This window comes from Trachypithecus francoisi, unplaced genomic scaffold, assembly GCF_009764315.1.
Source record: "Trachypithecus francoisi isolate TF-2019V2 unplaced genomic scaffold, Tfra_2.0 Lachesis_group0, whole genome shotgun sequence".
NCBI lineage: Eukaryota > Metazoa > Chordata > Mammalia > Primates > Cercopithecidae > Trachypithecus > Trachypithecus francoisi.
This window is the reverse complement of record NW_022681453.1, coordinates 141814669-141837560: the sequence shown is the minus strand read 5'-3', so window position 1 is coordinate 141837560 and position 22892 is coordinate 141814669. Positions and strand designations below refer to the sequence as shown.

Below are 22892 nucleotides of genomic sequence, written 5' to 3'. Positions count from 1 at the left end.
CACAGCACCGAAGCGGGTCTGATCTGTCTGGGGCACTGTCTGCTCCATTTCTTTCTTCATGTTCTTGCCCAACTGCTATGGAATAAGGGGTACTTAGGCTGGCCAAGGACCACCCATGGGAGCAGTCTGGCTTCCTGGGACATTTGCTCAGGGTGGCAAGAATATGCCTTGGTGCCTCCTTTTATAGGTGGGGAGACTGAGGACAAGTGAGGGGTGGGTTTTGCACCTGGGGTCACTTAGCATCCGCAGCCACTGGGACTCTGTAACGGGGTCAGTTTTTACCCGTGGATGGGACCTGTTGTAACCGTGCCATGTCAGAGGGCCTGGGGTAGGGGTCTTTGGCCAGGTGGCACAAGTAGGAGGGTGGTCTTGGAACAGGGTGGGCACTTCATGGTTAGCCAGTTGCCAGGCCTCACTGGATGCCTCTGTGGCTCCTGTACCTTGGCCTGTGGGTGGGAGGTTGCCAGGATCATGGTCCCCTACAGAGGAGCCTGCAGCCTTGGGGCCCATCAGTCTCCATGGGATTGATTTGATCTGCTTGGTTTGTTCCAGGGAAGCCTGGGCAGAATTCTCCAGGGCAGCAGGGGTTGGGGCGGCAGGCTCCACAAAAGAGTTGGGTCAAGTTAGCATGGGGGACGCAGGGGCATCAGGTTGCTGGGACAGTGACCTAAGCTGGAGGGGGTTAACTCCAGGGACCTCTGTCTGTGATACACACTTACTCCCTAGAGATGCCAAAGGTGAGCTGGCCCTTGAGACAGCCCTGGTCCCTTTTGTCCCACCTGGCCACTTCTGAAAGCCCACCACCCTCTCATTAGCTCAGGAAGGCTGCCTGGAGGTGGAATCCTTTAAGAGAAAGGAGGAAGTAGGGCCTGGTAGGAACCTGTCCTAGGGACGCACATATGCCTTCCTGCCGCGACAGCCTGGGCAGGGGAGTGCAGGCCTTTTTCGCCCGTGGGACAGGCCTGAGCTAGAGCTCTGGTCCCTTTGGAGACCACTTCTCACCCAAGACTTTGTAGAAACAGTGAGAGGGGCCTGCTCCTGTGCCAGCTTTCAGTGGTGGGACAGAATTTTCTCTTTCATGTTAGAGTGGGAGAGGAAGTCAAACAGGCATATACAAGTACCAATTTCTTCTAATTTCCTATTATACTGCAATAGTTCTAAAACTACTAACAGTTGGGTAACAAGAAAAAAACAGTTATCTGGTTGACGTATTCTTTATTATGTAACAATTATTTCTGAGACAAAATCCAATTCAAAACATATTACTGAGGATTCTATATTAGTATATTTTGGAAATTGTATAATCCAAACCTGATTTTCTAATTTTTTTTTATATAACACTTAAGGAATTTTTCACTCCCATTATCTGGCTCTGGAAAATCTTTACAGGAAACATTTGTTACACTAGAAATCAAAATTTAAGTAGAGTTGTTAGGCACAGTTAAACGGGATGATATACACAAACTATAATAATTACAAATCAGTACTTCTTTTGAATACACATTTGAATGTAAAAGCTTTTAAAATAATCAGTGTCTTAGATAAATATAAAACATACTGCAAGAACTGATTTTAACATCCCCTTTACTTTCTAAATGCTTTTCAGAAAAAATTCCTTTCTGATTCATTCAGCAGCAAGAGCCCAAAAATGGTGTTCCAAGCCAGGATTCACCTTGTCCTCTTCAGAAATGACCTGAAGAGCTTTTGGATTGGTTAAAAATATTGCCCGATGGACTCTTAGGGTAAACCCGAAGAGCTGAAAGCACTGAATCCAGACATCAGGTCTCTCGGCCGTGCTGGGGACACCATCAACCACTTGGGGTTAAACTGTATTGCTATGAATGAGAGGTGACTCGGAGGGGCTTTAACCAGGCCGGGGCTGATGAAAGGGTTTCAAACATCAGTAAGAACAGGAAGATCAGGGTTGAGAAGAGTGACAAGAAATCCTGAATAGTCTGAACCATTTTACACTTGATTCTATTTCTTAGAGCTCTTTGGGAAACAGGCAAGGATTTTCCTGGATAGTGTTTGCCGATGAAACAAATGAGTCATCTCGCTAAATGATTCAAAAACATTTCCTGTTGGTTTCATATTACTAACAATTATAATATTTTAATGGATAGGATAAATTATGGGTTTAAAATTAAATTCTCCGTTAATGCACATGTTTTACTAAACTGGTTATCAGACCGCTTATGACAATGTCAGTACCATATATTCAACTGCTTTTAGTCCTTCCAGTCTTTCTCTTGGGCAAAATTGGTGGTTATCTAATTTTTGCTACCTATCAATCACCTGTTTTGGACATTAACTGTCAATTACTGGCTGCAAAATATGTGTGTGTATATTTACATGAGATGTAACTATACAGATGCATGTTGAATTGCAGACAAGAGTTCCATTATTTCAGAGCTATACTCTGAATGTGAGACCTTTGCATTTATACACACATACCTCTCCAGCCCAACCCAACATTCATTCATATAAAAATATATGACTATTGTAGAATCCTTCCTTTACATATCACTAAAAATACGTTCTTTCATTCTAACATCTTTTTATCTAGCCTTGTCAACCAATATCATAAGACTGGGATATAAAATATTTTTATTAGTTATTTATTTTAAATTATTATTATTTTTTGGGACAGAGTCTTGTTCTGTTGCTCAGGCTGGAGGGCAATGGTGCCATCTGGGCTCGCTGCAACCTTGGCCTCCTGGGCTCAAGTGATCCTATCTTAACCTCCCTAAGTAGCTGGGACCGCGAGAATGAGCCACCACGCCTGGCCTATAAAACCTTTTTAAAATACATTTCCTGGCAGAAATTAACTTTTTTTTTTTTTTAAAGTCTACTTTTAAAGCAGCAGTTAGAAACTTTGTTCTTATGATATGTAAATAATACTGTTATATCAAATTGTGGATTTAAATATTTTTAATTTAAGTTCCTTTCTTATCTCTTAAAAAAATAAAACAGATTTCTGTGTTACTTAATGGCTTCTCCATTCTTCCAATTCCAAGGAATACAAAGGTCTCCATCTTGCATAACAGAGTAAAAATGTGAAATGCAGAGGTGCATCCCATGTAGGTAAGGCAGTGATTGTTCTAGAAGTCTCTTACAACAATCCACCATTTGTATACTAGAAATGCTGGGCTCTTTATATAACTTCTCCAAAGAAAATTTCTTTGTTGATGCCTGTATCAATTCATTTTCAATAACCTTTAACCTATTATATAGAAAATAAAAATATTGTCATAAGCTATCACCAAATAAAAGAATACACAATGTAAATATATTCTTACATATTGGGGCCATAACTCTGCACTCACAACACCGAAAATGCCACCCACAAAGGCCAAATTATACATTTGGAAGACATGCCAATAGCCACCATGTGTTAAATCTTTTGAGTTTCTGTCACATGGATCTCTAAAAGTATTTGGTAACGTTTTTAGCAGTAAAGGGCTAAAATAACATAAAATTTAAAAAGCTCTTATATTGCCTTACCTAGCAGCTGTTAGTGACTGAAGGAAGCAGAAAATGAAGTATATAAAACCCCTAGTTTTAGGACCCACCTAAAGTTTAACCCTTGGGCAGTAATGCTGTCTAAAGGTTTCCCAGATAAAAGCAGACTCACGGAAAACCAGGATCCTGAGGAGGACAGGTTCTCGTCACTCTTACTCTCCTACCTCACCAGCCTCCCGTCTGTTCCCTCCCCTCTGCCTGAGGTTACAACTCTCTTATTCTATCAGGGGCTTCAGTTCAGGTCTACAAAGTATACAATTCTAGGCAGAACTCAGTGTCTCAAATACTTTCTCCCACAGGTGGCAAGTGCTTAGGGATATGGTGTTTTGATAAGTGGATTCAATGCGCTACATCTAGACCAACACATGAGTTACTCAGCAAGCCCATTTAACAACGTGAATAAAGCAAAACTGCCATGGTCGTGTCCCTAAGCCAGTCTATTTAAAATACTTCATTGGTTTAAAATGTCCAAATATCTTATATTTAATCACCCTTAAACTCTGCCTAGAAAAGTAGGTACTATAAAATTTCCATAAACTAGACAGTAAAAACAGAAATGGTCACAGCAGTTAGTTACCCTGGCCTATAATACTGATCACTTTCTCAAGTGCTGTTTGCTTTTTCTATAAGATTACTCTCCTACACAGTGCTGCTTAGAGATTCAAGCAGACAGACAGCAGTCAGGGCTGATGGTTCTGAAAATGTTTCACAGCTGGGCCTGCTTCTAATCTCTCCAGGATTAGACAGAAAGAACCCTTGAACTTTTATCAATAGGAGGGGATGAGTAACTTTTTCTGTGAAGGTATTTTTCACTTGTCAAGAAAAGATATTAACAACTATGCTTAGAAATGAGAAGCCTTGCAGTGTGACCATGTTACTGCATAGTTCTCCAACAATACATCTTTAAAATCTGGGCAAGACTCTCATTGTCATTCCTTTTAGAAGCTTACAGTCTCATCCCAGGGTTTCCCAGACCCATGGGTCACAAGCTTTATATAGGAGAACCCATCAGTTCTTCTGAGGTGGAATCTTAGAAAAGCATTGAGAAGGCAGCCCTTGTTAAGGTTCCCCAGGGCTGTCCCCTCAACAGGAAAATAATGTGTACGAGGCTTTCCTCATCCTTGTGTGCCTCTACAGTCAGCAGGAAATTTTTTTTTTTTTTTTCCTGAGACGGAGTCTTGCTCTGTTGCTCAGGCTGGAGTGCAGCGGCGTGATCTTGGCTCACTGTAACCTCTGCCTCCCAGGTTCAAGCGATTATCCTGCCTCAGCCTCCCAAGTAGCTGGGATTACATGCATGCACCACCACGCCTGGCTATTTTTTGTATTTTTAGTAGAGGCAGGGTTTTTGCCATGTTGGCCAGGCTGGTCTTGAACTCCTGACCTTAGGTGATCCACCCCGCTCAGCCTCCCAAAGTGCTGGGATTACAGGTGTGAGCCACCGTGCCTGGCCTTGACATAGGGTCTCGCTGTTGCCCAGGCGGGAGTATCAGTGTCGTGACCATGGTTCACTGCAGCCTTGACCACTCAGGCTTAGGCAAACCACCTGCCTCAGCTTCCCAAGTAGCTGAGACTACGGGTGCACACCACCATACCCAGCTAATTTTTAAATTTTTTGTAGAGATGAGGTCTCACCATGTAGCCCAGGCTGGTCTTGAACTCCTGGGCTCAAGTGATCCTCCTGCCTTAGCCTGCCAAAGTGCTGGGATTATAAGTGTGAGCCACCATGCCCAGCCTTTAGTTACTGTTTCTACTACATGCATCAGAACTACTTAAACATTATTCTATTACTGTACATTTTGATTGTTTCCAACTTATCTAAGTGATTTTAAAATTTGAAATATATGATATAGAGTAAAAGGAAACATCTGAGTGGGTTACTACAAAAACATAAGTGGGGAATGCCCCTGCTAGGGAGAGCTGGCTGATTCTCAGGCGCAGGTTGCTCTGGGTTATTACCACCCTACAGAAGAACTGTGAACTAGGCTATCACCAGCCTCCAAAGGACAGGGGGCTCCACAGGCATCAAACACTGTCTACATGCCAGCCAGGCAGTGCCAGGAGACAGGACCGACCAGTCATACAGTTTTGGGTTGTATATACCAGCTTAGAATAGTGTGGGCTTTTTTCCTTTTTTTTTTTTAACTGTTCAGCAAGCTGAGTGTCCTGCAGAGCTGCTACTCTGAGGACCCTGTGAGCATGGGTGGCCTCTGGCTCCTTTTCTTTTGAACTAGAACAACTGAGAGCTTTACTCTTTTTTATTAGGTTCGTGTAAAAGGAATTGCAGCTTTTGCTATTTTTTTTTAATGGCAAAAAACTGCAATTCCTTTTGCACGAACCTAATAAAATAAACTATGTTTCCACTTAAGAATCTACATTGTAAGTTAAAAAGTATCTGAAAACCACTCTCTAGGAACATGCTTCATGGAAGGAAAGAAGTTAGTCTGCATCACTGCTCTGCGAATATAATGAAGGTGTCTTACTAGGGCAGGGACAGCAGAGCTAAGGAAGGAAAGACAGCAAAGGCGAGGAGAGGCTCCTGGGCCCAGAGTCAGGGGCACAAGGATGATGACTGAGCGGGAAGGAAGGCTGGGACCAGCAGCAAGTGCTTCCTCTCCTTGGGGGCTAAGTATAGGGATGAGGACTCTGGGGCCCAGAGCCAGAAAAAGGCTAAGGAAGCAGGTGAAAGGTCAATGGGTATTTCCTGAAGGCCCCTTGTGCGCCAGGCACCCATCCCAGTTGGCACCGGAGGGAACAAAATAGACTGAAATCTGCCCTCAGCGAGCTTACCTTCTTTTGGGAAGGAGAGAGAGAGAACACATTAATAAGGAAACAGCAAATTTGCTGAGGTGGATGGAGAAAGGCGGGCTGGCTGAGGTGGAGAGGAGAGTGTAGCAGAGGGTGGGGGCTCCATGCTGCAAGTTGTGTGGCCAGAGAAGGTGGAATGTGAGCAGGGCCTGAGGAAGCTGCGATTTCTGAGGAAGGAGGACCTCAGGCTGGGGGAAAGCACACAGGCACAGGAGCGGATACATGTCAAGAGTGCTCGAGGAGGATAAAAAGGCTGGAGCAGAACGAGTGAGAGGAGAGTCCCAGGAGCTGAGCTGAGAGAAGCAAGGGAGTGGGCAGAGGGTCTGTGGGCACTGGGCAGAGGAGTGACAGCTCTGACTAGGTTCCCACTGCTGCTCTGACGAGAGTCCACTGAGGGTTGGGGAGGTGCTGAGTGTGGAAGCCTGAAGACCAGACAAGAGGCCATCACAAAATGATGGAGGCTCAGACCAGGTGCAGCAGGAAAGGAAAAGAGAAGAGGTGAGTTTCTTTCTGGGTCTGCTCTGAAGGTGGACTGGGGCAGGGAGTGAGACAGGGGAGAGGAATCAAGATGACTTGCTGGTTTTTATTCGCCTGAGCAACTGGTAGGACGGAACATTCACAAATTGACCTATTTGAATGTTCTTCTTTTTACTTTGCTTTCTCACAACGTAATAGCATTACTCGAAAGCTATAAAATGGTCATAGAGAAAAAGAGAAAAAGCAGCTGATAGGTTATAGCAAACAAAATCATCAGTCCTAATGATGAACAGTTGGCTAGAATTGTTCTTGAGGGTTAAAGCAGATGTAAAATTGAGAAAAGAAATAGCAGTAACAAATACTTAACAGCCAATCAAGAGGTAGGGTGTGATAGGATCTGGCCTACTGAGTTGTCATCAGTTCCGTAAGGAAAGCAAGAGATGCTGCTCCTTCATTTATTTTATACATAAAATGATCTCGCTGTCTCTTGCTCAAAGAATGGCTTCCATGGTTGGTTGCCATCCCTTCTATTTATTTATTTTTCTGAGACAGAGTCTCGCTCTGTCGCCCAGGCTGGAGTGCAATGGTGTGATCTTGGCTCACTGCAACCTCTGCCTCCTGGGTTCAAATGATTCTCCTGCTTCAGCCTCCTAAGTAGCTGGGACTACAGGTGTGCACCACCACGCCTGGCTAATTTCCATATTTTTAGTGGAGACGGGGTTTCACCTCAAGTGATCTGCCCACCTCGGCCTCCCAAAGTTCTGAGATTACAGGTGTGAGCCACCAAACCTAGCCTCTCTCTATATTTAAAATTCCTGACTTTTAAAAAGAGCACTGTGTGGAAACTGAACCTCAAATGAACAGTAAGGCAGGAGAACTGCTTCCACTGGCACCCTGCTCAACCACCAGGTCCCATTACCCTGTCCTCCTCTCTTCTCCTTGAAACTTCCCTCCATGGACATGTGGACTGGCATTCTCTCCAGCTTCCACCCTATTCCCTGCCGTTGCCTTCCCTTGTCCCCTGTGCTCCCAGGGTGTCAGCTTTCGCTCTTCCCACTGGATTGTGCTGCAGCTACCACTGGCAAATTTACAGCACTCACATCTCCTACTAGAAACAATTCCAGGAGGCAGAGATCATGTCTGAGTCTTTCTATCAATGGCACTGAACTCAGCTTTGGGCACATAGCAGTCATAGTAAATGATGGCTAAGTAAATGACCTCATTTCTTCATAGGTGATACATAAAACAATATCAAGCAATGTCTTACCACCTACAAAACAGGAAACTGTTGGCTAGAATAGGACTCCTTCAAAGATACAAACAACATAAAAACAACACTGCTTAGGAACTAAAATGATACATTTTTTTTTTGAGAAAGGATTTCATTATGTCACCCCGGCTGGAGTGCAGGGGTGCGATCACAGCTCACTGCAGCCTTGGCCACCCAGGCTCAATCAATCCTCCCACCTCAGCCTCCTGAGTAGCTGGGATACAAGCAAGTGCCACCATGCCTGGCTAATTTTTTTTTTTTTCTCACCATATTGCCCAGGGCTTCACCATGTTGCCTAGCGTGGTCTTGAACTCCTGGGCTCAAGTGATCTCCTTGCCTCGGCCTCCTAAAGTGCTGGGATTACAGGCTTGAGCCACTGTGCCTGGCCTAAAATGATTTTTTAAGGTTTCTTCTCAACTTAATTAAAATGCAGATAAAGTTTTCTTTATATCAACAGTTAAAAGGTTTATTATCTTTCTTTATCTCTCTCTGTCATCCAGGCTGGAGTGCAGTAGCGTGATCTCGGCTCACTGCAAACTCCGCCTCCTGGGTTCAAGCCATTCTCCTATCTTGGCCTCCTGAGTAGCTGGGACTAGAGGTGACCGCCACAACACCTGGATAATTTTTGTATTTTTAGTAGAGATGGGGTTTCACCATGTTGGCCAGGCTGGTCTCAAACTCCTGACCTCACAAGTGATCTGCCTGCCTCGGCCTCCCAAAGTGCTGGGATTACAGGCGTGAGCCACTGTGCCCGGCTTAAGACGATTTTTTTACTTTAAGGTTTCTTCTCAACTTAATTAAGATACAGATAAAGTTCTTTTTATATGAACAGTTTGAAAAATGTTAAACAATAAAGATTCTTATTAATCAATAAATAATCAATACTTTTCCTTGTTGCCAGTCTTTTCCATCTGGAAAATTCCTTACTGATATTCTTATTTTTCATTCTGCTCCTGAACTGACTTTTAAGAAGCTGAACTTCTCAAACTGAGGTCCATGGTGGTAACATAATTTAGGTAGGGAATAAATAAATATGGAATATCTACAAATTAGTCAATTTCCTAAGCTTCATACTGTTTCCAGGTCCCATATTTATGAGTTCCAAATATCTGAAGTTTTCAGTTAGACTGAATGATCTGACTTTACAGAGGACTGGCAGTACTTACTCTTCCTTTCTTTTCATGTTCTCTCTTGCCTGCTGAGCTTTGGTGAGAATAAACCACTGGAGATTTGCTGGATCACAGAGTGCTGGAATATTAAAATGCCCGAGTTCATGCAAGCTTGGAGCATATCTGTCACTGCAATAAAATATACATTAAAGGAAAAACCACTGACCCTCTCTTCTCCCCCACCAGAGAAAATGTTTTATTAGTCTTCAGGAAAATAAAAAAAATCATCAAGAAAAGCCACCTCAAAAGTGCAGCAACTTAAAGCTTTGCTGCCCACAAAGACACACTTCTTCAGGATCACGACCTACTTGCAAGCCCTCTGACCTTCCTTATCTGTCACATGCAAGGGGTGACCTGCTGCACAGTGAGGTTGTCAGAGCTAAAGACAGAATGCATATAAGTACCCAACACAGTGCTCAGCAAACAGTGTATACACCACAAATGTCGGCTACTGATTTACTATTAGTTTAATCTTATAACGTTTTCCATTGGATTGACTTTGCCCAGTAAATCTGCTCAGCAATATATTCAAAGAATGTTCTAGACATTAAATCCTTCAATCCTCCCATGCTGGCTTTTCTAGAGTGTAGAAGAGGGTTGCTAACACAAGTAGTGGCATTTTCTTCTTTAATTCTTAAGAACTACCCATTGAAATACAAAACAATTTAATGCATTTACACACACAACCCACCTAGACGAAGGAATAAAAGTAATCCTTCTATCTTAGATATTTACCTGTTAAGGATCATTTGTAAACCACGCAAACTTCGAGGGTGAAATGGTATTCTACTTTTCAACAGTCTATTATAAAACACATCAAGAAGAGAGTAATATTCTTCAAGTGTCAATACTGGCTGTAATTCTTCAATATAAACAACTTGTATGCCACCTAAAAGATAGCTTATTTGGTCTTCTAAAATCATCAGCCTCCTCTGAAGGTCAAAATAACTTGGCAATCTTTCAAAAAGCTACAGCGTTAACAAAGGGAAAGAAACAATTAGCTTTATGTTACTATAATTTAATTTTAGAATTCCAATAAATGGGATTAAGACATTTTTAACAAGAAAATGATTTTCATTGAAAGAAAGTTCAAGTAAGAGATAAAAAAAACCTTAATTGAATTCTGGAAATATTAATATTCAAAACAAGCCACTGTAAATCTTTGGGATTTTTAGATGGGAATTTGTAAGGTTCTAAAATAAAATATGCTCCAAATAAAAGTCAGTCCAGGCCGGGTGCGGTGGCTCAAGCCTGTAATCCCAGCACTTTGGGAGGCCGAGACGGGCGGATCACGAGGTCAGGAGATTGAGACCATCCTGGCTAACATGGTGAAACCCCGTCTCTACTAAAAAATACAAAAAAACTAGCCGGGCGAGATGGTGGGTGCCTGTAGTCCCAGCTACTCCAGAGGCTGAGGCAGGAGAATAGCGTGAACCCAGGAGGCAGAGCTTGCAGTGAGCTGAGATCTGGCCACTGCACTCCAGCCTGGGCAACAGAGCGAGACTCTGTCTCAAAAAAAAAAAAAAAAAAAAAAAAAAGTCAGTCCTAATCCTAAGCACTATTATTTAAATATTTAGGTAAGAATCTTCAATTAGTTTAGAATTATTAAATGGTATAATAAAGGTTTTAGAAATAAAGTGTATGTATTTCAACTCAGTCTATTCCTTCAAAATTTAAAGTAACTAAACTCAATTAAGTGCAATAAATATGATTGCGCACCTACCATATACGTAAGCACTGAGTTGGGCACTTGAAGGGTACAGATTGTAAGAGTTTGTCCCTGTTTGGTTGGCACTCACAGTTGGGGTACAAGGAAACAAAAATCCGAATTTAGCATGCTAAATGCCAAATCAGGGTGAGTGGATACAGAGGAGGTTCAGGCAAAAGTTTCTAAGGGAGTCTAATTCGATCAGTCTTAAACATTAAGTAAGATTTAGAAATGGCACGTGAATGTAAGGGCTGTTTTGGGGGAAGGAAAAAGAGCATGTGCAAATATGGAACCATGAGAAGGAGCAACATGTTTGGAAACAATAAGGAGTTTGGTAAGGCTGGCATGTGACCTGCTGCGAGGGAAAGGAAAGAGAAGGGCTCAAGGGGGATGTAGGGGCTGGGTCAGGGAAGGACCACTAAGGACTTAAGATTTTCTATTAAAAGCCAGGGTCTTTTAGAAGAGTTGGAAGGCATTAAAAACTCTGCTATAATAAAAGCAATAGCTGTGTAAAAATTCTACAGATTACTTATAATCTACTTTTAACATCTTGTGGAAAATAATTTTACTCCCTATTTTTCAATTTTTCTATGGGTTACTCATGTATATATGGTAACTACATTTTAAAAACTTTTTGTTTTGAGATAATTGTAGATTCATATACCTTTCACTTAACAGTACATCTTATACAATTATTGGTATAATATCACAACCAGGAAATTGACATTGATACAATTCATTAATCTTACTCAGAGGTCATCAGTTTTACTTGCATGCATTTGTGTATTTTTCACATGTGTATTTACTTTATTATATGTGTATGGAGCCATGTGACACTGCCACAGTCAAAACACACAGGAATTCCATCACAGGGATCCCGTTCATAGCACTGACACCTCTGCTCCCCTCTCTCTACTTCCTGGCAACCGGGAATCTTTTCTTCCTTTCTATCATTTTATTATTCCAAGGATGTTATATAAATACAATCAAACAGTTTGTAACCTTTTGAGACTGACTTTTTCACTCAGCACAATGCCCTTAAGATCCATCCAGTTGCTGCGTGTATCAATAGCTCACTCCTTTTCATTGCTGAGTAGAATCCTATGGTAGGGATGTACCAGTTTGTTTAGCTATTCACACACTGAAGAACATTCTTTTCCTAGTTTTTGGCTATTATAAACATTCATGTACAGGTGTTTGTGTGAACATAATTTTTCATTTCTCTGCTGTAAATACCTGAGGGGGACTGCTGGGTCATGTTTAGTTTTGTAAGAAACCATTATAGTCTTTTTCCAGAATGCCTGTACCATTTTACATTCCCATCAGCAATGCACGAATGACCTATTTTTTCTGCATTCTCACCAGCATGTAACTATTTTTCATTTTAGCCATCCTGGTAAGTGTGTAGTGATAACGCACTGTGGTTTTATCTATCTATCTATCTATCTATCTATCTATCTATCTATCTAATCTATCTTTCTATCTTTCTATCTATTTATTTTGAGACAGAGTCTCGCTGTGTTGCCCAGGCTGGAGTGCAGTGGCACAATCTCAGCTTACTGCAACTTCCGCCTCCCGGGTTCAAGTGATTCTCCTGCCTCAGCCTCCCAAGTAGCTGGGATTATAGGCGCCTGCCACCATGCCCAGCTAATTTTTTTTTTTTTTTTTAATTTTTAGTAGAGACGGGGTTTCACTGTGTTTACCAGGTTGGTCTTGAACTCCTGACCTCGTGATCCACCTGTCTTGGCCTCCCAAAGCACTGGGATTACAGGCATGAGCCACAGTGCCCGGCCAATGAATATGTTTTTATGTGCTTACATGTCATCTGTACATTCTCTTTGGTGACATGTCATTTCATGTCACCGTTTTTGGTTGGACTGGTTTTTTTAGTAGCCCTTTTTAGTGGTTTTTTTTTTTTAACTGTTGAATTTTGAGAGTTTTAGATTGCCCTTTTTTAGTTGGATTGGTTTTTTCTTTTCCTGCTGAAATTTGAGAGTTTTGAAATATATTCTAGATATAATATCTTTGTCAGATATGTAGTTTGCAAGTATTTTCTACAAAATAAATATTTGATTTGAACAGACGCTTCACTAAAGAAGATATGTGGATGACAAATAAGCACATGAAAAGATGCTCACCTTTATTTATTATTACAGAAATGCAAATTAAACATTGAATGAGATTGTACCACAGAGCTGACTGACTAAAATTAAAAAGATGACCATAGTTAAGTGTTGGCAGTTTTTTAAAAAGTTAAAATACTCTACCATATGATCCAACCATTCTATTTTAGGTATTTAGCCAAGAGAAAGGAAATATATGTCCATATATTTGTGCACAAATGTTCATAGCAGCTTTATTTGTAATAGTCACAAAGTGATACGACCCTATGTCCATCAACAGGTGAATGAATAAACAAACTGTGGTATTTTATACAATGAAATAGTACATAGTAATAAAAAGGAATAAACTCTCAATACATGCAACAGCATGAATGAATCTCAAAATGAGACAGTGAAAGAAACCAGACACAAAAGTTTGCAAGCCCTATGATTCCACTTACATAAAACTCCAAAACGAAGCTATAGTGACAGAAAGCAGACCAGTGGTTGCTTGGAGAGGGGGTGGTGGGATGGGAGGGAGTGTTTACAAGGGGCCATATGCTCCAGGTGTTGGATACGTTTGCTATCTTGACTGTGATAATGGCTTCATGGGCATACATATATGTCAAAATACCAAATAACACACAAGAAACATGTGCAGTTTATTAAATGTCAGTTATACCTCAATAAATCTGTTAAGAACAAGTAAAACAAAACAACAGAATATAGGCTTTCAGGCTGTGCTTCAGAAAAGGATGCAATATTACCAGACAAAAACTGCCTTAAAAATCAGTCTTCCTTCTTACGTATTTTAAGTATATGATATTTCAGCATCTGATCTGAAAACAGCTGACACTATGATTAAAAACATTAAAAAACAAAAACAAAAACAGAACACAATTTTTTTTTGGTTCATTAACATTATAGCATTGTTGGAAATGAAAGTATATGAATGACAAGAAGTTTTTAATTTTAAGGCTCTTTCTTACTTTTGTCCAGTGATGATGGACATCCATTGTTCCTAGCATCACATGGCCCACTGCACTCATGCCAGAACGGTCTGTAAATATGATTGTACACCCTGATGATAAAACACAAAACCTTTGGTCATGGTCGAGGTACTTCATTCTTTCTGCATTGTGCCAATAGTGTATAAAGTCAGGATTAAATTCAGTACAAGCTTAAAGGCTAATTTTATGCCACTGCTTTATTCAAAGAACAGGTTTAAAAGTTCAGCTATGATAAAGTTACTTGGTTTTTCCATTAAAATTTATAGATGTACATAGCAGCTAGGTGATTTTTTAAAAGAAAATGGAAAATGTTTACCTTTTGCTTTTTTAAGTGTTTCCAAATTCTGCTGTGCTAAGCGGCTTAAACTATGGAGCTGGCTACAGCGGTGGGCGACACCCCAGCTCCTCTGCCACCTAGGCCAACAGAGCACACAAGCATGTTAACAAGTGGCACCCCGAAGAAGGAGCAAGCACTCACCACAACTACTGGAGTCCTTGGGAAGCCAATGAGTCTCTTTCTGAAGCAGGCACATCACATGTTTAGATTGATCATGTGTTTCTAAGCTAGTTAATTTTTAAATAAGCAACCACATGGAAAATGAATTTTTACCAGAGGGCAGAAATATTATTACTATGCTCAGGTATCCAAAGATTTAAAAAAAGCAAATATATGATGTTTCTATTTAAAAATAGGATGATGAAATGGGAAAACTTTGAAAAAAGTATTTTTCTTTTTCACATTGTTATAATGATGATGGTTTTGTTTTAGATTCAAGTTCCAACTAGGAATTCCAGTTAGGTTTATCAGGTTCTCTTTTCTGTTTTTGAGACAGGGTCTCACTCGGTCGCCCAGGCGGGAATGCAGTGGTGTAGTCATGGCTCACTGCAGCCTTGACCTCCTCTGCTCAAGAGATCCTCCTACCTCAGCCTCACAAGTAGCTGGGACTAAAGGCATGCGCCACCATGGCTGGCTACTTCACAAATTTTTTTTGTAGAGACAGGGTTTCACCAGCTCAGGCTGGTCTTGAACACCTGGGCTCAAGTGATCCACTGCCTCGGCCTCCCAGAATGTTGGGATTACAGGCGTGAGCCACCGTACCTGACCTCAGGTTCTTTTTATCTCATTCTAGAGAAAGTGATTTTGATGAAATCACGTACATCTGCTCATTTCATAAATTAATATTAAACCCCAGTGACACATGGAACCTGACATTGACACGATGTCAGAGGCCCTGCTGTGTAACTGTGAAGAACACTGGTCTTCAGTGGTGTCAGAAAACCCACCTTGGAGTTCTAAGGTGGTTTACTAGCTCTGTTAACCTTGAACAAGCTGCTTTTAGCCTTCCTAAGGTTTTCACTTTCATGCATGCAAAGTGAGGATGTTTCCTGCTACACAGGTAGTAGACATCAAATGAGGTAATGTGTGTGAAGGAGTCCAGGCATTCAAAACAGGCTCTCAAGAAACACAGGTTCTTCTTTTATCCTAATACTGATTCTGATGAATGTCATTTCTGATAAAATGAAAACTTGTTTAAAAAAATTTTTCTTTAAACTACAATTTAAAAAGTAAAATATAATTTCAAAGAATATTAATTTTTGATTATTTGACATTAAAAAATTTAAGTGACAAAAGTAGTAAATGCTGTTTTTGTTAAAAATGGTGTTCTATATAGGCTGTTTAGAATGAAAAACAACGTCATTAGTTAATGTTTCTGTTTGCTGGAGTTTTGGCTAATTTTTTTTAGCAAGTAAAGAAGCCCTCATGCCCATAGTCCTCAAATGTTATGGTCTCAGGGACCCTTTTATACTCTTAAAAATTGAAAACTCCAAAGAGTTTTTGCTTATGTGGGATATATAAATATATATATATATATATATATATTTTTTTTTTTTTTTTTTTTTTTGAGACAGAGTCTTACTGTGTCACCCAGGCTGGAGTGCAGTGGTGTGCTCTTGGTTCACCGCAACTTCCATCTCCCGGGTTCAAGTAATTCTCCTGCCTCAGCCTCCTGAGTAGCTGGGATTACAGGCATGCACCACCAGGCCTGGCTAATTTTTGTATTTTTAGTAGAGACGGGGTTTCACCATGTTGGTCAGGCTGGTCTCGAACTCCTGACCTCGTCATCTGCCTGCCTTGGCCTCCCAAAGTGCTAGGATTACAGGCGTGAGCCACCGTACCCGGCCAGGTTATATCTATTGACATTTACCATAATATAAATTAAAGCTGAGAAATTTCTCCATAATACTGTAAAATAATATTTATTTCTTTTTTTTCTGTTTAAGAAATCCTTTCATTTTCTTTTTCTTTTTTTTTTTTGAGACGGAGTCTCGCTCTGTCACCCGGGCTGGAGTGCAGTGGCTGGATCTCAGCTCACTGCAAGCTCTGCCTCCTGGGTTTGCGCCATTCTCCTGCCTCAGCCTCCGGAGTAGCTGGGACTACAGGCGCCCACCACCTCGCCCGGCTAGTTTTTTTTTTTTTTTGTATTTTTTAGTAGAGACGGGGTTTCACCGTGTTAGCCAGGATGGTCTCGATCTCCTGACCTTGTGATCCACTGATCCACCCATCTCGGCCTCCCAAAGTGCTGGGATTACAGGCTTGAGCCACCGCGCCCGGCCAAGAAATCCTTTCATTTTCTTAACCCAGTCTGCTTTGACAGATCTTTTAAAATTTCTATTAGAAAAAGTTATTTGCATGCACATTAATTTATTTACCTTATAAACTTTTAAAAATGATCTTACTATTTTTAGTTAGAAAAGTTTATGCTAATAGACTATGGAATGGGAAGAACCCCCTATAATAAAGTTTAATCTGAAAATGATTAGTGTGATGATAAAATAACAGATATATGCATACATTCAAACATTTCACACATGGAAGTCTAAAAGAATGCTTTGAAATTCTGAATTATCTTATGATGATTTGATTATACAAGAACAGAACATGTAAATACTATCTGTACTCTGTAAACACAGGAAAAAAAGGTGTTTTTATGGTACCCAAATAGTCATTTGTTTTAATATAAGAAAAAAAAGTCCTAATAATGAGAATTGAAAACAACAAAACAGGCTATAGCAAAAAGTAACAAAGATGTTTAAACATGAAGACTAGATGACGATTTTTCTGAGTTCTAGTGATGGGAAGTCCAATGACTGAATGACCTGACTCGTCCTTTTCCCTTCCTTACAGTTTTAAGAACTGTTAAATCTATTCTGCAATAAATTTCAGCATGGATCTTTATATAACTGCAATTTTCAAGTTTATGAAAACTTACTTAAAAAGTTCCGCGATATAATATAGAACCAAGAAGACAACATCCATTTTCTCCCTCCCCTCCTCTTTTTAAACTCAAATACTAATTTTTTAAAACACTTATTATTATTATTTAGAGATGGGGTCTCGCTATGTTTCCCAGGCTGGTCTCAAACTCCTGGCCTCAAGTGATTCTCCTGCCTTGATCTCCCAAAGTGCTAGAGGTTATGAGTCACTGTGCTTGGCCTTAAATATCTTATAAGATGGGGGCATAATTATTTTTTATATATTTTGTGTATATAGAATAGGGTATTTTTCTTACAAACTTATTATGTAAAAAAGTTTATTATGCCAAAAATGTCAGTACTTAAGCCTTACTTCTTTATCTATATATAGAAGAAAAAAGTAACATATATATAAATTGAGATGAAGCCTTGCTGTATCACCTAGGCTGCAGTGCAGTGATGCAGTTATAGCTCACTGCAGCCTCAAGCTCCTGGGCTTAAGTGATCCTCTTGCCTCATCCTTCCAAGTAGCTGAGACTACAGGTGCAGGCCACCGTGCCTAGCTAATTGTTTTTTTTTTAAGTTTTGTAGAGATAGGGTCTACTAGCCTGTTGCCCAGGCTAGTCTTGAACTCTTGGGCTCAAGTGATCCTCCCACCTTGGCCTCCCAAAGTGATCGGATTACAGGCAAGAGCCACTGTGCACAGCCTTACTTCAATATTTAAAATAAGAAATTACTAAGAGTTTTCTTACACAGATGAACATTTCATGATGTTCATAAAGATAATTGAAGAGTACTCAGTTATCAGAGCCTTTAAAGTTAAAGATGCAAATATTTAGCTGCTGAAAAGCTTATCAGTTGGTAATTCATATTCATTTTAATTTCTAAATTAGGTTCTCTCTTCTTTATTACCTGATATCTGACAGTTGCAATTGATGAGACAGTTCATCTTTTAAACGATCTAGTTCTTTTCTAAGTGGCAAACTGTTCTTTAGGTTTTTAACAGCACTTTTCCCATTGTTATCTAACCAGGATCTAGAAGGAAAAGAGATAAAGGGAGATATATATATGTATATATATATACACACACACACTTTAATACTAACCATAATATAAGTATTTCTACTATTAAAAGACACATGCATGCACTTGCATATTCACAATAGCAAAGACTTGGAATCAACCTAATCAATAGATTGGATAAAGAAAATGTGGTATATATATACGATGGAATACTATGCAGCCATAAAAAAAGAATGAGTTCTTGTATTTCATGGGAACATGGATGAAGCTGGAGGCTATCATCCTTAGCAAACTAACACAGGAACAGAAAACCAAATACTGCATGTTCTCACTTATAAACAGGAGCTAAATGATGAGACCACATGGACACAAAGAGGGGAACAACAGACACCGGGGCCCACTTGAAGGTAGAGGATAGAAGACAGGATCAGTAAAAACAACTATAGGGTACTAGGCTTAGTACCTAGGTAACAAAATTAACTGTACAACAAACCCCTATGATGAGAGTTTATTTATATAACAAACCTACACATGTACCGCTGAACCTAAAAGTTAAAAAAAATTGTACTCAAAAAAAAAAAGGACACATACATTACCTTAAAGCAGCCCCAGTGTTAAACCGAGTTTTCAATCAAACCTTTACTTCCACCTATTCTTTTTCAGAAATACCTACTTTTAAAATAAGTTGCTTGGAGAACTGCCAACACCTGTCAAATCATATTCTAGTTATGACTTCCTTTGCATATTAAAAAATTAAATTTTAATTATATCAAACCTGTCACTAGATTTCTAGATATAATTTTTTTTTAATTAAAAATACTTCAAAGTGTGTTTATTACTAACTTCAGTAAGCTATACTAGATCTTCACTGATGTCAGTCATACACATATGGGAGGGTAGAACTAATACTAATGATGGAGTAAGTGACCAAATATTATAATAGAGCTAAAAAAGGTGTAAAAGTCAAACTCAACAGACATATCTGATGGGACTAGTGACAATTAAGAGGCAATGGGTCCTGATGAAGGAATATGAAAAGATTACTTTGTGGATTCTAGCTGGGTGGACTCCAGTTTCTCCCTTTATTTTAGTCTTGGATATTACTACCCTGAGCTCCCAATGCTTATTCCCTCATCCCTGTAACCTAGTCCCTCTGACTGGTCAGACCTTACCAATCTAGTCATTTTGCCACACCCTCCTTCCAGGAGGGCCTCTTCACTACCCTGGTGCTCAGTGACACCTCCATTCCTTTCCACCCAACCAAATGTCCAGTTTCAGTCTCGTCTCAACTGTATCAACTCTATGATAAGCTCAGCAGAAAGATGTATTTCTTAGAATGTTTACCTCAATAGTCTTACAAGAACTAAATATCAAAAATGCTTTGGCCGGGTGTGATGGCTCAAGTCTGTGATCCCAGCACTTTGGGAGGCTGAGGTGGGCAGATCATGAGGTCAGGAGTTCGAGACCAGCCTGGCCAACGTGGTGAAACCCCGTATCTACTAAAAAATACAAAAAATTAGCCTGGCGTGTTGGCGTGCACCTGTAATCCCAGCTACTTAGGAGGCTGAGGCAGGAGAATCACTTGAACCGGGAGGCGGAGGTTGCAGTGAGCTGAGATCACGCCACTGCACTCCAGAGCTTGGGTGACAGAGTGAGACTCCATCCAAAAGTTAAAAAAAAAAAAAAAAAAAAAAATCTTTAAAGATTAGAAGATAGCTTTCAGAAAACAGCTGAAAGCCTGTGTGGCCTTCTAGAGAGCAGCACCACCTCTGTAGAAACCGTCTCTCACTTGGTGCTATAATCATGACACAAGGGTGCTTGTTAGTGCTCAGGGTCACTGGCTACCCAAGGGAAGTCCAGAGAAATGAGTGACCTGGATGGAGTCCTGGGAGGCTGATGAGCTGCTGCAGGAGTGGGTGGTGAGGGAGCGGGGATAGAATGGTAAAGTGACTCTGGGCTGAGGGGAACATTTCAGATTCCAAAACAAGGTGGTAGGGAGTGGGCCCTAGGCATTACTATGCAACAGAAAACTCCAGGAAAAGCAGAGGTTCCCTTTCTTCGTTTTTTTGTACAGACTAGGTCTCACTTTGGTGCCCAGGCTGGCCCCAAACTTCTGTGCTCAAGTGATTCTCCTGCCTCGGCCTGCCAAAATGCTAGGATTATAGGCATGAGCTACCATGCCTGGCCATTTTTTCTTTTTTCTTTTTTTTTTTTCTTTTTGAGACGGAGTCTGGCTCTGTCCCCCAGGCTGGAGTGCGGTGGCTGGATCTCAGCTCACTGCAAGCTCCGCCTCCCAGGTTTACGCCATTCTCCTGCCTCCGCCTCCCAAGTAGCTGGGACTACAGGCGCCCGCCTCGTCGCCCGGCTAGTTTTTTGTGTTCTTTAGTAGAGACGGGGTTTCACCGTATTAGCCAGGATGCTCGATCTCCTGACCTTGTGATCCGCCCGTCTCGGCCTCCCAAAGTGCTGGGATTACAGGCTTGAGCCACCGCGCCCGGCCTCATTTTTTCTTAAAAAAAATTTTTTTTAACTGGCTATGCTAATCTTCTCTGTATTGTTCCAATTTTTTTTGAGATGGGGTCTAACTATGTTGCCCAGGCTAGAATAGATTGGTGTGATCATGGCTCACTGCAGTCTCGACCTCCTGGGCTCAAGTGATCCTCTAGCCTTAGCCTCTCTAGTAGCTGGGACTACAAGCATGTACTACCATGCCCACCTAATTTTTAAAAATTATTATTTGTAGAGATGAGGTCTTGCTATGTTGCCCAAACTGGTCTTCAACTCCTGGGCTCAAGTGATCTTCCTGCATTGGCATCCCAAAGTGCTGGCATTAAAGGTGTGAGTCACTATACCTGGCCTCATTCCATTTTTAGTATATGTACTACCGAAGGGAGCACTAGGTTCCTTAATAGTCACTTTATATGTTTTAGATATTGTGATCTAAAGCATTTAAAAATTATCAAGTTTAGAATATTGAAACTGACAAATCATTATGCATCTATTAAACATTTATCCTGAATGCCTGACATTGTGTTGTGTTGGAATTACAAGGAAGATAAAGTCTTTGTTTTAAAGGAAGACAGATTTAATAAGGAATATAGAGATAAGCAATTAGAATAGAAGAACTAGTATGAGAAAAGTAGTAGTAATTCTTCCTGGAAGATTCTGTAGAACAGGTAGTATGTGATCTGGAACCCAAAAGATGTATCAGATCTTTCCAGGTAGGTGAGAGAGAATGGCATGTCAATCATAATAGTGCACAAAGATCTATGAGATGAGCCAATATGCCCTGATGACAGGATGCTTAGAGGGAGAGAAGGGCATAAGAGACTGGAGAGGGACGACGGGTAAAGTGGGGTCAGACCATGAAGGGTCTTACACACTGAGAAAGGGAATTGGAAGTTTATCCTCTAGGTGAAAGTGTTCAATGGTTTTTTTAAAATTCACTGATGTTGCATAGCAATTAATAACCCTTCCTATACCCTCTTTAAGAATACTGGTAAACATTTTGTCACTTCTGCATGGCATGTGATTAAGCAGGTAAATATATCTTAATTTATATCACTACTATTGGATATAGCATTACAATTTTCCAACTTTTCCACACTTATTAAGTAATACATATTGTTCAACTTACTTAAAATCATGTAAGAGAAAGCACGATTTATTGACATATGAATTATCAAATGATACACTATGTTTGGTTTGGGGCCCAAATGTTTTGCAACATAGATTCAAATATGATCTTATAGATTCATGAATTGATTTTTGGAATTCTTACATGTATAAAAATCAACTGGTCTAGCTTAACAATATTTGGGTTTTGTTTCTAAAAACTGAAGTAAAAACAAAGACTCTCAACATGGTTTTTGTTTTTATTATTATTATTTTTTGAGACGGAGTCTCACTGTGTCACCCAGGCTGGAGTGCAGTGGCATGATCTCAGCTCACTGCAACCTCCGCCTCCCAGGTTAGAGTGATTCTTCTGCCTCAGCCTCCTGAGTAGCTGGGACTACAGGTGGGCACCACCATGCCCGGCTAATTTTTGTATTATTAGTAAAGACGGGGCTTCACCATATTGGCCAGACTGGTCTTGAACTCCTGACCTCGTGGTCCACCCACCTTGGCCTCCCAAAGTGTAGGGATTACAGGCATGAGCCACCGCGCCCGGCCATGGTTTTTAATATATACAGATATAAAGATACATGTTTCCTGGCTCTGGCCACTGAGAGGATTAGTAGTAACTGAGCACATGTAGCACTGAGATGTTGGTGTCTATAAACCAATCCCTACTAGAAAGAGCCAGAGCTTCCTGGCAAAACTGAATCAAACTTTGGAGCAGGAACAGTACAGATGAACCTGGAACAACTTGGTGAACCAGAAAGTAAGGGAATAATAGGAAAAATGGGGACATAGGCACTTCATACAGTCCCCATATGAAGAGACGATGAAATGAAGAAATCAACATGTGGCAACCAGCAGAGTAATATGTAATTCAAGCAAGAATCATCAATGAATATTAGAGCAAGTGAGGTAGTAAAAATCTAAGGA

At 40.6% G+C, this 22892-nt stretch overlaps 1 protein-coding gene across 11 annotated transcripts in view; it reads right to left on the bottom strand.

Moving 5' to 3' along the window:
* Positions 1-1198: 1198 nt before the first annotated feature.
* The window catches only part of TCAIM (T cell activation inhibitor, mitochondrial), a 63303-nt gene continuing 41609 nt past the window's right edge, over positions 1199-22892 (bottom strand). For 7 of the 11 annotated variants that reach the window (XM_033212265.1, XM_033212267.1, XM_033212259.1 and 4 more), the window contains 6 exons: positions 18231-18353; positions 14380-14477; positions 14043-14134; positions 9979-10211; positions 9241-9372; positions 1199-3223 (listed from right to left, as the gene is read on the bottom strand). In XM_033212265.1, coding sequence (XP_033068156.1) covers positions 2983-3223; positions 9241-9372; positions 9979-10211; positions 14043-14134; positions 14380-14477; positions 18231-18353 — 919 coding nt within the window. In that variant the 3' untranslated portion in view covers positions 1199-2982. The remainder of the gene's footprint in view (positions 3224-9240; positions 9373-9978; positions 10212-14042; positions 14135-14379; positions 14478-18230; positions 18354-22892) is intronic. The other 4 variants (XM_033212260.1, XM_033212264.1, XM_033212263.1 and 1 more) reach the window with 3 other exon arrangements.